The sequence below is a fragment of the Pollachius pollachius genome (assembly GCF_949987615.1).
Source record: "Pollachius pollachius genome assembly, chromosome: 8".
Taxonomy (NCBI): Eukaryota; Metazoa; Chordata; class Actinopteri; order Gadiformes; family Gadidae; genus Pollachius; species Pollachius pollachius.
The window spans coordinates 13617283-13630407 of NC_136941.1; the positions used below are offsets into that span (position 1 = coordinate 13617283).

Here is a 13125-nt window from a genome sequence, read left to right on the forward strand (position 1 = left end):
CCCCCCACCTTTATTTTTTTTTACTCTGCCACCAAACAGACAGAAGAAAGACTTATTGCCGCCATGTTTTTCAGCTGCACTTCCTTCCTGCCCAGGAGCACTGGTTGTATCTCGTTATCTCAGCTAACTCGTCTCCTCCAACTGCCAGGAGCCAAATCCTTATGGGGGCGGGGGGAGGGGGGGCAACAACAAGAGGGTAGGGGAGGATGAAGTTAGGCGGCGAACAGTGCCATCGCTTAACTAATTACTGATTTTGAAACAGGAAAAAAAAAGCCTGCGAGATGGAAGGGTTCCCCCCTCTCCCTGTGGAAAATGTACACGGAAACACAAGGTTTCATCATAAACTTCGGAATATAATAGGCCCTCACAATATAATGCACAAACACGGGGACAAATCCACCGGGGTCGATAGGACGCTCTTGTTTCCTAACCCATTTGAGTGGTTTGACGTCGTTCTGATCTATCTATATCTGAGCATCAGCATCACAAGTGACATAGTCTGTACTTACACCGTAGCTTCTCATTAATGCTTTACTTCTCTCTGTGTCCAGCATGCCCCCCGACACACACACAAGCGCACGCACACACACTCACATAGGTATAAATCAGCCTGATTGCTGGAGCGGGTTTGTTTTAAATAATTGAAGAACTTTAATTTATCTGGATTTAGTAACAGCCAGGATGACAAGGAAGAATAAGATACATGAGAATTTGTGTGTGGCACAAAGAGCAGTGTAAAAAAAAAAGGCATTCCGGTTGTTAGCCAGTGCTACTTCTCTTTTGGGTGTGGATTGTGTTATTAATCTTTATGAGACACAACTGCAGTCATGAACATAGGACAAGATGAGATAGGATTTTGGACATGAACATAGTCATCAATACATACGAAAGGACAACCTTGTGGCCAAGTGTGAATTCACACATCAGAGCAGAAATTGCACAAATAACAAAAGAAATCCCTTTTAAATTTGAGAAACAAAAATGGGTTGAAATTATAAATCTTTACATTGAGGCCATAGGCCGTTGCTTTTTGGGCTGCTATTGTTAAAACTAAAAAATATAGATTGCCGTGTGCTCAGATACAGATTAAAATACTGCTAGTTAGAAACAATTACAACTAATACATATTTGACATTTACTTTTTGCGGCAGCAATATCAAAAAATGAAGATAATATCACAGATAAAGGACAGTTGATGTAAAAGGTGCATCAGAAATGGTCAACAAAATGCTTTTAATTACAATAAAGAAATATACAATATAGATGTTACAAACTGCCTAACATGTTTGCAGTTTTATCAAAAGGCTATGACAACTGTCAAATTTCAGGATAATTTCTTGAATGCAAAGGATAAATTGCAAAGCAAAGTATTTAGCCAAGATGATAACTATGAACGGACTATTAAAAGAAGCACATTTAGAGAATGAAGCGTTATTATGCGCTGGGTGAGAGCCTGGTGTAGACCAGTGGCTTTCACAGATGGCGAGCAAATGATGGAACTCTACTGCCCCCTTATGGCCGCTAAGATGTATTTTAGTGGCCACAACGACATGAAAGTAAATCACTGGCCTTACTTACAAGTATGCACAAATGTATATAATTTGATTGGCTAAGATAGCAACCAAAAATGGCAATTTTGAGATGGGTATGAGATCGTTAACAAGCACAGAACATAGAGGAAAAAGGAAGAACAGTTAAAAAAGAAAACAAACAGCCACATTGAGGCTTTGAGATATTATCTATACTTTCTAGCAGACCAAGGGATGCATGAAAAAAACAAGAAATATCCCATTCAGTATGAACATACAAACATGAACATAAAATACAGGAGGTGTCCATTTGATTTGACATATTCCAACTGCAGCAATTCACACTTTGAAGAGTTAAACATGCTCTTAAATAGCGTTTTCCTCATCAGTAAACACTCTACTGGGTGAGGTTGGTATTCTGCTTGCAAACTACTAGCCACCTAGTGGTAGAACCATCTAATACACTTCAAGTCATGACTACGGTAGGACTTTGAGGCATTCTTTTGTGATTATTTGACACAGTGCAAACAACAAAAACAATTTAAATATGACTGATATAATCCACAATCTATCGAGAGTTTAGGCTGTATTAGGGGAGACACAGGATGTTGACACGTGTGACAGACATGGCTCCTAAATTAGAAAGCACATTGTGCTTTCTCTCATTTTTATATTGCCCCGTTTAATTTTAGATCAACAATAAATCTCTATTCAATGTAAGGATGTACATTCCTCACAAAGCCAATCGCCCATTTAGTTTTACCCACCGGTCAATTAATGAACTTGAAGACAATGAAGTACTGAACACTGTCTTCAAAAAACATCACACCACCTTCTGCAGTTTACCCTGCCCCCTACCCCTTCAAAGGAACTGTTCTTTACTTCAGTTCTCCATTAAGGAGCGCTGTAGAGCCTCCTGAATCATTGTGTGCTCGTCTGTTGAATAGTCCTGAAAGGAGACACCAAGGGCAAGGTTTGAAGTAAGTAAACATACATACACAACTACGTATGTGATGTATGTATTTATGCATGCTTACATACATCACAAACATATACCACATAGGCTGTATACATACAATGCTAGCATACAAAACTAGTGACAACATGTATGGAGCATTCTGACTCAGATAAAACGCCAATGTTTAACCAAATAAAACATTTACATAAACTTCATAAAAACATAACATTCTCAAAACATCATCACCATGGACGTTTTTATACACCATTACCATGATACAAAGCATGATAATATTTTTACATAACACCACATCAAGAACCTACTTGAGGCGTTACTTACCACAAAGGTGTCATAGGAAAAGGTGTGTCTAATCTTGAGGTGCTGGAAGAAGTCTGCACTCCTGTAGTTAGGGTCTCCCCAGGGCATCGAGGCACAGATAGGGCAAACCTATACAAGCAAAGCAATGAATGCCATGGTAAAATAATGTCATCATGTCAATGTTTATATTATTATATAACGTTTTCTAAGGAATTATACAATAATGCAATTGTTCGTAATCAACGTAATAAACTTTTAAGACAATGAGTTCTACATATCAGGGTGGGCTACCTACCACTAGGCGAGTGTCTCTGTTATGCTGTGAGGTACAGTGTTCAACCAGGCCATCCTGATCCAGGTTCTGACAGTTACAGTACGGGCAGGTGAAGGTATAGCGGTTTGGAACAGGACTGGGTGGGTAAAGGCAACAACACAATCATCTTGTTAGATAGGTGTCAACATTTAGTCTTTGACATATGTTCCTTCAAGACAGATTTGGATTCCAATATGTACCTTACATTAGGGAATGTGTGGAACTTTTTCAGGGAAATGTGTTAAAGCAAGGGTAGGACGTTTATCAAAGAAGCAATTTCTCTTAACATCCCGACAGCAATCAATAAAAAAAAATTTAATCCAGTGGCTGTGGCAGGCCTGTAATAAGCCTGTCTAACAGTTTCATTTTGCCCAAATGAACAGGTTAGATTGCATACCTGTCTGTCTACCAAACGACTTGGCCACCCCCACACACTCTGCCCATGCACTCATTGCGCCTGACTGGCACCTTTCCCAAGGCTGGGCATACCTACTGCTAAGCTAGTGAGCTAGACATGGGTGTCTGGGGACTGGTTTCTTTGGGAGGACTGAAGGGAGGGTTAGAATGTGTTTGGATGGATACTTTCAGTCTACCTTACCCTGGCTGGTTACTGCAAATTGCCTACCATAAATTTAACCATGTTTTTTTATTGTACTTTGGTCACCTGACAATGGGTGGTTGGGTCTGGGCAGAGGTTCGCACTCCCTCTTCAATGTACTCCTGATATTTTGAACAGGCAGCTGTGTGGCTCCTCATCTGGGACAGACCAACCTGTAAAAAGAATGATTAAATGTACATCCACGTAATCTCCCATTAAAATACAAATCCCGTGATGCATTATTTTGTACAAGCCCTATAGTAGTAAATGTTGCATTGCCTATTGCCTACTAAGGTTCTTCCATAGAATCAATGCTGCCTACAATACCTGGACGCCACAGCCCTTACAAGCAGCCACAGAGGAGTGGATAAGGGCCTCTAGCTCAGTTGCTTTGGTCCAGTTGCCAAGAGAAGCCCTGCACACTGCACACACAGGCTTCTGGGGACGTAGACACTCCTGCAGACAACTCTGGCAAAACCTAATTTAAGAACGGTAAGGAGAAGTTGTTTAACGGGTTACGCCTTCATGCGGCATTGGATACGTTCCACTTGGTTTCACTACGGAAGAATATTTATCTTTCATTATGTTAAAAAGCCAGGGAGCTTAGGTATCATAATCGAACCCATTTCCTGAAACTCGTATGGAAACATGCCAGCCCGAAAGAGTGCTGGGATTTGTAGTCATTTGAATTGACATAAAGGTGAAATCGTAAACGTGTTGAACTACAACTCCCAAGCAAGGCCCCTTCTTTGATGTAAACAAAACTGATAGTGATTTAGCAAGCTTACTTTCTTTTTGGCTACATGATCTGTAAAGCAAATTAACAACAATACCAACAATGTTCAGTTCATACTTACATTTAGTAAAAGTAGATACCAATATCGCATGCTGGTGGGCTATGACATGTCTATTACTAACAAGCATTTGTATAGTTTCCGTACAACGATGCGTCGATGATGTTAGATAGAGGTAAAGATTGAAAGATAAGCGAAACGCGCATATACTTACGTATGCCCGCATTGTGTTCTTACAGGGTTGTCGAAAATCTCGAGACAAACTGGACAAAGAAATTCTGTCACGTCCCTGCTGCCATCGGATATATTTTTCTTTTGATGTGCAGAGCTAAAGCTCCCAAGCATCGCCATTTCTTTTCTTCGCTGTGAAATCCCCCCCAACCGGTCCACTCTGACGTCACTGTTTATCTGGCAGTGTCGTGGGATGCATGAGGGTGGAGTTGGCCTCAGGAAATACGTTTAAAAACTTTCCCATATTTCACAATGATGTAGCGTTTTAGAAATGACCTATGTTTCTGTTAACAGACATCTGCGTTTGTTTTTTTAAAAATGTATATTTATATGAGATGGAATTAATGAAAATCCAGCGCAGTTTATACGTTATTATATTAGTAAGCAATGGTTTGTCAGAATTGTTTGCTTAATATGTTTCTGCTATTTGTGCATAAAAAAGCTATATAAAAATATCCAAGATCCCAAATAAATAGTTATTGTATTCTATCATTCTATTCTAAATATTTTTCTAATATATTTAATTATTCTATTTTATCGATTGTATTATGGTATTATATAATAATATATCATATCAATATATTGTATAATATTATTTATTATTTTACTGTATTACATTATATTATTCTATTCAAATATATTATTCTATTATTTGATATGATATTATTATACACAATTAATATATTTTATATTATTGTTATACTATATCATGTTAATACATGATATAAGATTATTATATTATATTACATTATTTTACATTATATTATATTATATTATTCTGGAGCCGTACTGTGCACGTGGACCATTTGACGCTGAAGAGCTGTCAGACTCGTGCACATGCGCGATGCAACGATGGGAATTTCCTTTAGCGAAGGAGTATCTAGCTCATAGCTAGCATTACCTAAAGGTAAGGCTGTCTAGTTCTTATTGCGTTTTTGTGATTATTACACCAAGCTGCACACCAGGGACCGGGGACAGGGCAACGGGTCAGGTGTTTTGTGAGCCCATAAAGGCTGGATGCGGTAGACGTTTACGTGTAGATCAAGTCGGTTGCTAGCCCAAACGATTGCTAACTAGCCGCACCGAAATGGGCGTTTACGGTCTAAGCAGTATTCGGGGGGCACGGCAAGTGTCGTACTGTACGTTTGTTGATTGTAGCCCTGGAGTTAAACGACATTATCCTTCGTAACATCTGGTTGTTTGAATCCAACGCTGGTGTTGGCGCAGGAAGCTGGCCAGCCGTAGATCATGTACATGGTGCTGGTGTATGAGCTAGCACGGAGTCCAACCAGTCAAACGTTAACCATTAAACCAGCCCACCAGTAGAGCATGATCTACTGATCTATATCTCTGCCCATTAGCGCGAGCAGGTACATTTCAATTCATAGGTAAACGTTGACATTTTCCTAAACTGCGCATTGTCAGGAATTCACGCAGTGTAGTAATTTGCTTTGCTTTGGTGAGAATGCTCGTCTCTCCTATATGTGCAGACCGCTTTGCTCAGCGTCTCTCTATGGTGCCGGTGTGAAGCATAGTAGGCTGTATTGCTTTGAATGTAAAACGCTAGGAATGACCAGTGATGAACAGCCATACATTTAATGGGTGTAAATGTGTAGGAAATGTGTTAACAACATCAATAAGAAGAAGATGATGATGATTTTGTTCTTAAATTACAGCTTGGAGTCAACATGGCTTAAAAAACGCGTCGCATTTTACCTTCCCCTGTGTGCTGAGTAACCTTGGATGAACTACGTTTGAAGAAACTGGTCAAATCGACAGTCAATGTGTGTCTTCAGCTTTGGACTAACAGTGCAAGACTTCTCCTCTGTTTGGCTTCATTGTGCATGACGTTGGCCTGGCAGGCTGAGGGATAAGTGCAAACCAAGAGAACAACCCAGAGATGCCCTTAAGAAGGCGTCCCTTCAGGCAGCAGCCTAGTTACCACCATTGAACGGTTCAGAAGAAGATGATATGCTACTGATTAAGATAGAGCTCCACCTTCCCCTCCCAGAAGACATAAACTTGAGATTGTGTGGCAATATGTGGTTTATGATGGTTCTTAAGCCTGGGCGTGGTACCTGGGTAAGGGAATGCTAAAAGAGCTTTCTGAACAAAGGTGTCACAGCCGACTAACGGTCTGCTGCTGAGAATGGATGCCAAGTTAAAAGAGGACCTGTTTCGGAGGTATGTGGCGGCGTTGGAGAGGCGCCTGGAGGAGGGGGCCGGTGGCGGGCCCCCTCCAGAGGGCGGGAAAGGCAGACACAAGGACAGCGAGGCCCTGCTCTCCACCGCCACAGCGCTGCTGGGGGCCTACCAGCCCGACCCGGGACAGCGCTTCAGAATGGTGCGCTTCTATGAGGTGGTGGAGAACTCTCTCCGCTGCCAAAGAGGGGGCATCAAGGGCCTGGAGAGGGCCTTTCACACCCTGGAAACCATCTGCACAAACCTTCTGCTCTTCCCCTGGAAAAAGGAGTTCAGGTCTATAAAGGTGGGCATTGTAATACATTTCGGGTTGTATTCATGTTTTGGAAAATGACCAGTCGTTTCCAAACAATTCTTCTGCTTCCAGTTTCAGTGTCTGAGATGTTGGTTACATCATGTGGGGGGAGTAGAATGAAGCACGTAGGTTATTATAGCAAAGTATTTAGGGGAAGGGCATGATTTGTTCATTGGGCTCTTCAAAGAATGGGCTTAGAAGATTAAGTCCCAAACAATTGCCTTTTCAATTGGGTAGAACTGATAACACCTGCATGCTGTAGCCGTTAGATAACGTATCTACAACGACAGGCGTGTTCTCTGATGTGTTCAAGAGAAAGGGCCATACATTCACTATTACTGGAAAAATTGCAGAGGGAGCAAAGCGTGATTCACCATAGTTACTTCACAATCATTACGTTGATTCATGGCTCCCACACTTACCCTTTTAAATGCATCAAGTTTAATTCAGGTCCATAGTAGCCCACAGTCAAAACAAATATATTACCTTAGCCAAGTCAAAACAAAAGCAGTTAATGACTGCATGCGTATAATTGTTTCTCTGCGATTTCATTTCAGACCTTCACCGGCCCCTACGTGTACCAGCTGCAGTCCGCCATTTCTGACACCGAGCTCCGATCCATCATGCGCACCATTGGCTACTCCCGTGACCATGAGTCTCAGTTCCATCTGCGGGAGCACCCGGGCGGTGCAAACCACCTCCGGCAGCTGGCCTTCGAGCTCTTCCTGGCCCAGGCGGAGTGCCGTCTGCTGGCCGAGGTGGTCGCCCTGGCCCGCGGCTCGGCCTCGGAGCTGGAGGCCCTGGAGCTCCGCATGGGGTGCCATGACGACGCGGCGGGCTGCGCCGAGGCGCTGCGCAGGCGGGACAGCCTGGGGTCGGACATGGCTCGGCTGTCGGTGCGGCCCATGGACATAGAGAGGGGCCACCCCCACCACCTGAGGAGAGGCAGCCGTCCCTCCAAGTCAGTGGACGTCACCGACGGGGCCGGCCACTGGCACGCGGCGGCGGCCAACAAGCCCATCCTCAAGGCCTCCCTGAGTCTGAGGAAGGAGCCTCTGTTCGTGGACATGGAGGAGGACGCCAAGGACGAGATCCTGAGACCCTGCGTCTCGGCGTCCCTCTTCTCTGTGGCGGCACCGCCCTCCTACAGCCCTGTCGCCGATTTCTTTCCCGTTCAATCGCCGCCGCCTCCCGAGTCGTACACCTCCTACCACCTGTCCTCCCTGGATGAGATCGACCTGTACACGGAGCGGGGCATGGCCGGGATCGGGGGCCGGCAGACCCCCTCTCGACCTCCGTCTCGAGAGCCCCGGGAGGCCAGGGACGGGTGGATGCTCAAGTCCCACGGCAGTGTCAAGTGTCAGGGCTGCGGCGTGGCCTGCTCCAGCGTGGCCTCCTGCCAGAGGTGCGACGTGATCCTGTGCTCGGCCTGCCACGACGTGGACCCCGCCCCTTGCTGCGGCCTGCAGGACTACCACCCCAAATCCCCGCGGCCCCTCGACGGATACATCCCTGTGAAGGAAAAGCTGTCCGTCTACTCCAACACCCACTCTCACTCCCACCTCCACCCGCACCCCCTCACGTTGACCCACTCGCACACGCACCCTCACCCCCAGATGCTGGAGAAGCCGCTCATGTCCACCAAGCTGTTTCCAAGCAAGTCTGTTGCCATGGCAGCGGTGGTCGGCGGCAACGGCGATCGTGCCAGCCTAGGGGGGTCCCGGTGCGGGTTCTGTAATAAGCCCGGCGCCTCACACACCTGCGTGAACTGCTCCAAGGTTTCGTGTGACTCGTGTATGGGCCTGTATGCAAAGGATGTATGTACGCGGAAAAATCCCCAGCACAACTTTGTGCCCAACCATCAGCTCAACTTCAAAACTGGCACTATATCCCACCTGGTTTACCGATGAGCCGGGGACTCTGTATGCAACTCTCTTCTCCCGCCGCCCTCTACTCCCTCCCCCTGACCTCAAATGTATAGTCCAGTGTGAGCGCTTTAGCAGCCTGCACTCCTCCGGTTTCTCTCCCTATCCCTCCACTACCTTTCACGGCCTCTCTCCACCTTGAACTAGTGTGTTTCGGCCTGCACATGCCGCGGAGCTCCATATCTTCGGCTCATCTCTCTGCCTTGTTCGAGGTCAGGCCTTTTGACCATTTCTCCCCCCCCCCCCCACTCTCCTTTTTAAACCCTGCTGCCTGCTCTTCAGTAGTCATGTGTTGTTGTAGCGCTTCCCACTCCGGAGAAATGTATGTCCTTCACAAAGGGAAGGTGGAACAAAAGAGAGCTTGATTTATTCTTGTTTAAAGTTAAGTCTATCCAAATGAACCTGAAAAAAATTACTTTGCCTAACTTCTCAGATAAGAATTCCGTAAAGGTATAATATCACTCTCTATATATAAATATATATACGTTTGTGTGTGTGTGTGTGAGAGAGTGTGAATCTTTGTGTGAGTGAGGTTGCGTGCATAGAGAAGAACCTTTTTTAACTTGAAAAGAAAAATTGAAACAAAACAGGAGTACACTGGAAGTCAATGGTATATATTTTTTATTCTCTAGAACAATGTGTGACTGTTACATGGGCATGAGAACTGGCTTTAAGCTTTCGTGTCTTTGGGACTGGCGTGGATACACTTGGAAGGGCCCAGTGTGAAACCGTTCATATGCCATGTATCGGCATGTATTTCTTATACAATGCCAAAAGTAATGGCCTAGTACAAGAAGATCCCATGTAAAATGAACCCAGAATTTTGAGTGACATAGCAGGAGTTTTGAGAATCTGCTGTTGAATCGTGGTCATCGGAGATCTGTGAAGTATGTGAAATGTTTTACTGGTAAATAACCTGTTGCGTTGTATCAAGCCCACTTCTTTCATTGCACTCCACTTTAAGCCCCCCTCCCCCCATGACATACTGACCTTGACCTTACTGTAATGATTTATTCCGTCAATGTCCCAGTGTCTCAGGTCACAGGTAGTCTGCTCAAGCTGGCCAAAACAAATCATCCTGAGCCGTGGTCGTCTAGGTGAACGGTGTCCTTTGTTTGAATTGATTATGGACAGCTTAAAGATCTGTACTTTGAAAACAGTATGTCTGTCTACCTCAAATCACTTCAGCCTAATTACCTGTTGTTGACGTTCAGGTTATGAACGAGCCCTGAAAACCGAAGTTATTATTTTCATTTTTCATTTTGTGGCATTTTGCGGGTGTTATTTTCTTGTTTCTTATGTGCTGCCTAAGGAAACAGACATGTTGCCTGTAATGTTCTGATAAGTCAATTTAACCACCTTCTGATTGTCAAAGTGGACTTGTTCATTCACATTTAATCCTCAGGGGCTTTCTCATCTGAAAACTTTGTAAAATATAAAATGCACTAAAGTTTCCTCAGTATAGGCTAAGGCTACATCAATATAGTTAGACAATTTGGGGTTCCATGTAATGTGCTTTCGAGACAATATCTAGCAGTGATCCTTCTAGTGTTAGCATTAAAGTTTTTGCTGTACAAAAACTAACTTTATCTCAACTTTTGAGTATTTTAGAAGGCCTGCCTGCTTCATTTAGGAAACTCATCCGGTTGGAAAATGAGTAGTGTTTACGGCCATCTCATTATCACACTATTACTCCAAACAGCCTGCCTATATCAAACTATGGCTCTGTATTTAAACAAATGCTTTTCATTAAGAGAGCGCACTTTCCCTGAAGGGACTCAAGGCTGCTATCACCAAAGAGTAATATGCATTGCATCACATAGTCCTCAAGGGCTCCCTTTTCATCACAAAAGGATGGTATTGACAACTGGTTATGTTGACTCATCACAGATTGCAGTGAGCTTGTTCTGGGAAAGGTATCATTTCCAAATGCCTTAATCTTGTTCTGATTCGTCTTTTTGACAGAAGACGATCACAGTCAGACACTTGATTGATTTCATGTTTTAGTAAAACATAGGTCAAACACTAGCATGTTGCGTTTACTGAGGGCTATCGATTTGTGTTATTGCCAGGGTGGGTACCTTTTTGTGTGTTATGGCTCTACATTGATTCCACAATTTAATGGATTTATTTTGGGCTCATCCACACTGATTCTTAACCACACTTGCTTTTATTAATTGTTGGAAACAACAGTCACACCAGATGCTCTTTTCCTTAAATCGTTGTTCGGTTGCTACCTAGACTTTATTTAACTATTTTTGCCATTAAATTCTCGTTGTTTTTGTAATCCTCGCATGACAAATATATGCCTCAGTTAGAGTAGCTGCTCGATGTGTTCATTGGGTCTGTGGAGGTCACATCCTGAATGGGTTTCGCAGGGTAGGCACTGCTTGGCCACTTTGGACAGGTAGCTATACGTGGGTATGTGTGCGTATACGTGTGGCTGTATCTTGATGGATGACAGATAGTAGATCAATTGTATTGATAGATATGTGTGCGTATACGTATGGCTGTGCGAGATGGCGTTTGAAAGGACGAATTCAGATGTCTTGAATGACCTTGGGGAGATGTGCAATTATAATTTTTTGTTTAAATCCAATGAAGCCTTTCTAAAATGGCTTGTGTGAATATTTATCAAGATCTATTTTATTGCCTGATTTATTTTCATAGCAATTCATACCAGCAAAGAAGGAGACTTTAAGAGGTATCATTGAGCCAAGTTTCAATTTTAAATGATATTGCCAAATGAAGAACGAATGTTAGTTTTGAACACCTAAAATGGTGTCATCTGATTGGTTTAACAATCCCGGATATATAATCAAACATTATATTATGATCAATTATTCAGGCCACCATATTGTCCGTAGGTGTTGTCCTCTCCAGAACGCTAGATGAATGTTGGGGGGGAAAGAAAATTGACCCACAATCAACATGCCAGAAATTCAGTTTTTGTAAATTGCCTTTTCTACTTATTGTTTCTTGGACAAATCTTTTCTTGTTTTAGGCTTCACAAAGGGCTAAACCAGCCTATAGGGCTGCTACTTGTAGGCATTGGGGGTTTACGTATCTGGAACTTCGTTTGCATCTGTCATTCCCGTCATTGGTTACCGATGACAACAGAACAAAAAACGCGTTTTGCATCTCGAACAAGGAGACATTGAACATGATCTGTTTTTAATCCCACCAAACATGCTGAACAAGGCATTCTGAAAGGTCTTTATCTCTTTGTGTGGTTATCTTACCGGTATTAACAGTGGTGTAGTGTGTACAAAAGCCCCCCCCCCCCCCGCTGACCTGGGTTCGGGATATCCCAGCAGTTTCTGGCATGCTCTGTACTAACGGCCTGAACCCGTACCTCACTCCCCAGGAAGCCCTTCCTCCGCTCTCCCCTCCCCTCTGCGAATATGCTGAGGGCCGCCGCACAATGTTTGTGTGAAGGGATGTCCAGCCCTGTTAGGATCACGAGGGCATACAAGGGGAGTAAAGGGAAAATAGCCAACATTGTTAATCGGTGAAGAAAAAAATATGAATATAAAAATATATGAATATATATATTGAAATGTAATGAGTTTTGATAAAATAATTTCAAGAATAAAATTCTGGAGAAAGAAAATTGCCTGTGTGCTCTTCAATGGTGATTTTAGAAAGCACTTATTCAAGCTCTGCAGAAAGTTGAAACCTTGTAAAGAAAAAAAAATGGAAATGTTTAAATGTTGTTTACTGCCCGTTGAGGTATATACAGTGCAACACTTACTTTAAATGTCTTAAATTACAGCTTTTCCCTGTAAGAAAGGTTTTTTCTAACAGATGCATACAACAAATGCGATGTTTGAAAATCAACTGTTCTTTCTTCATAATTCCAATAGATGGCAGTGAAGGACAGCACCAAGAGAAGAGAGATTACCCATTCAATTCAGTAGACCATTGAACATCGCTGGCTCAATGAACATGACTACAATTTC

At 43.3% G+C, this 13125-nt stretch overlaps 2 protein-coding genes across 2 annotated transcripts; one reads left to right on the top strand and one right to left on the bottom strand.

The window, feature by feature from the left end:
• Window positions 1–1214: 1214 nt before the first annotated feature.
• Window positions 1215–4900, bottom strand: rnf114 (ring finger protein 114). The gene is made up of 6 exons (XM_079740886.1): window positions 4725–4900; window positions 4044–4194; window positions 3783–3889; window positions 3101–3215; window positions 2827–2934; window positions 1215–2478 (listed from the first exon to the last, which is right to left on the bottom strand). Exons 1-6 carry the CDS (start codon window positions 4859–4861, stop codon window positions 2413–2415), a joined length of 684 nt encoding a protein of 227 aa, XP_079597012.1. The 5' UTR covers window positions 4862–4900; the 3' UTR covers window positions 1215–2412.
• Window positions 4901–5577: 677 nt separating this feature from the next.
• On the top strand, window positions 5578–12671 carry spata2 (spermatogenesis associated 2). The gene is made up of 3 exons (XM_079742489.1): window positions 5578–5648; window positions 6418–7229; window positions 7796–12671. The coding sequence occupies exons 2-3, from the start codon at window positions 6891–6893 to the stop codon at window positions 9146–9148; spliced, it is 1692 nt and encodes a 563-aa protein (XP_079598615.1). The 5' UTR covers window positions 5578–5648; window positions 6418–6890; the 3' UTR covers window positions 9149–12671.
• The last annotated feature ends 454 nt before the right edge of the window (window positions 12672–13125 follow it).

Excerpts from the sequence above, each read along its gene's own strand:
- rnf114 (XM_079740886.1), bottom strand. The coding sequence starts at position 4,861 with ATGGCGATGCTTGGGAGCTTTAGCTCTGCACATCAAAAGAAAAATATA. Across the intron at positions 4,195-4,724 it reads AGAACACAATGCGGGCATAC|GTTTTGCCAGAGTTGTCTGC; the intron begins GTAAGTATATGC and ends TTCTTAAATTAG. Across the intron at positions 3,890-4,043 it reads GTAAGGGCTGTGGCGTCCAG|GTTGGTCTGTCCCAGATGAG; the intron begins GTATTGTAGGCA and ends TTCTTTTTACAG.
- spata2 (XM_079742489.1), top strand. The coding sequence starts at position 6,891 with ATGGATGCCAAGTTAAAAGAGGACCTGTTTCGGAGGTATGTGGCGGCG. Across the intron at positions 7,230-7,795 it reads AGGAGTTCAGGTCTATAAAG|ACCTTCACCGGCCCCTACGT; the intron begins GTGGGCATTGTA and ends ATTTCATTTCAG.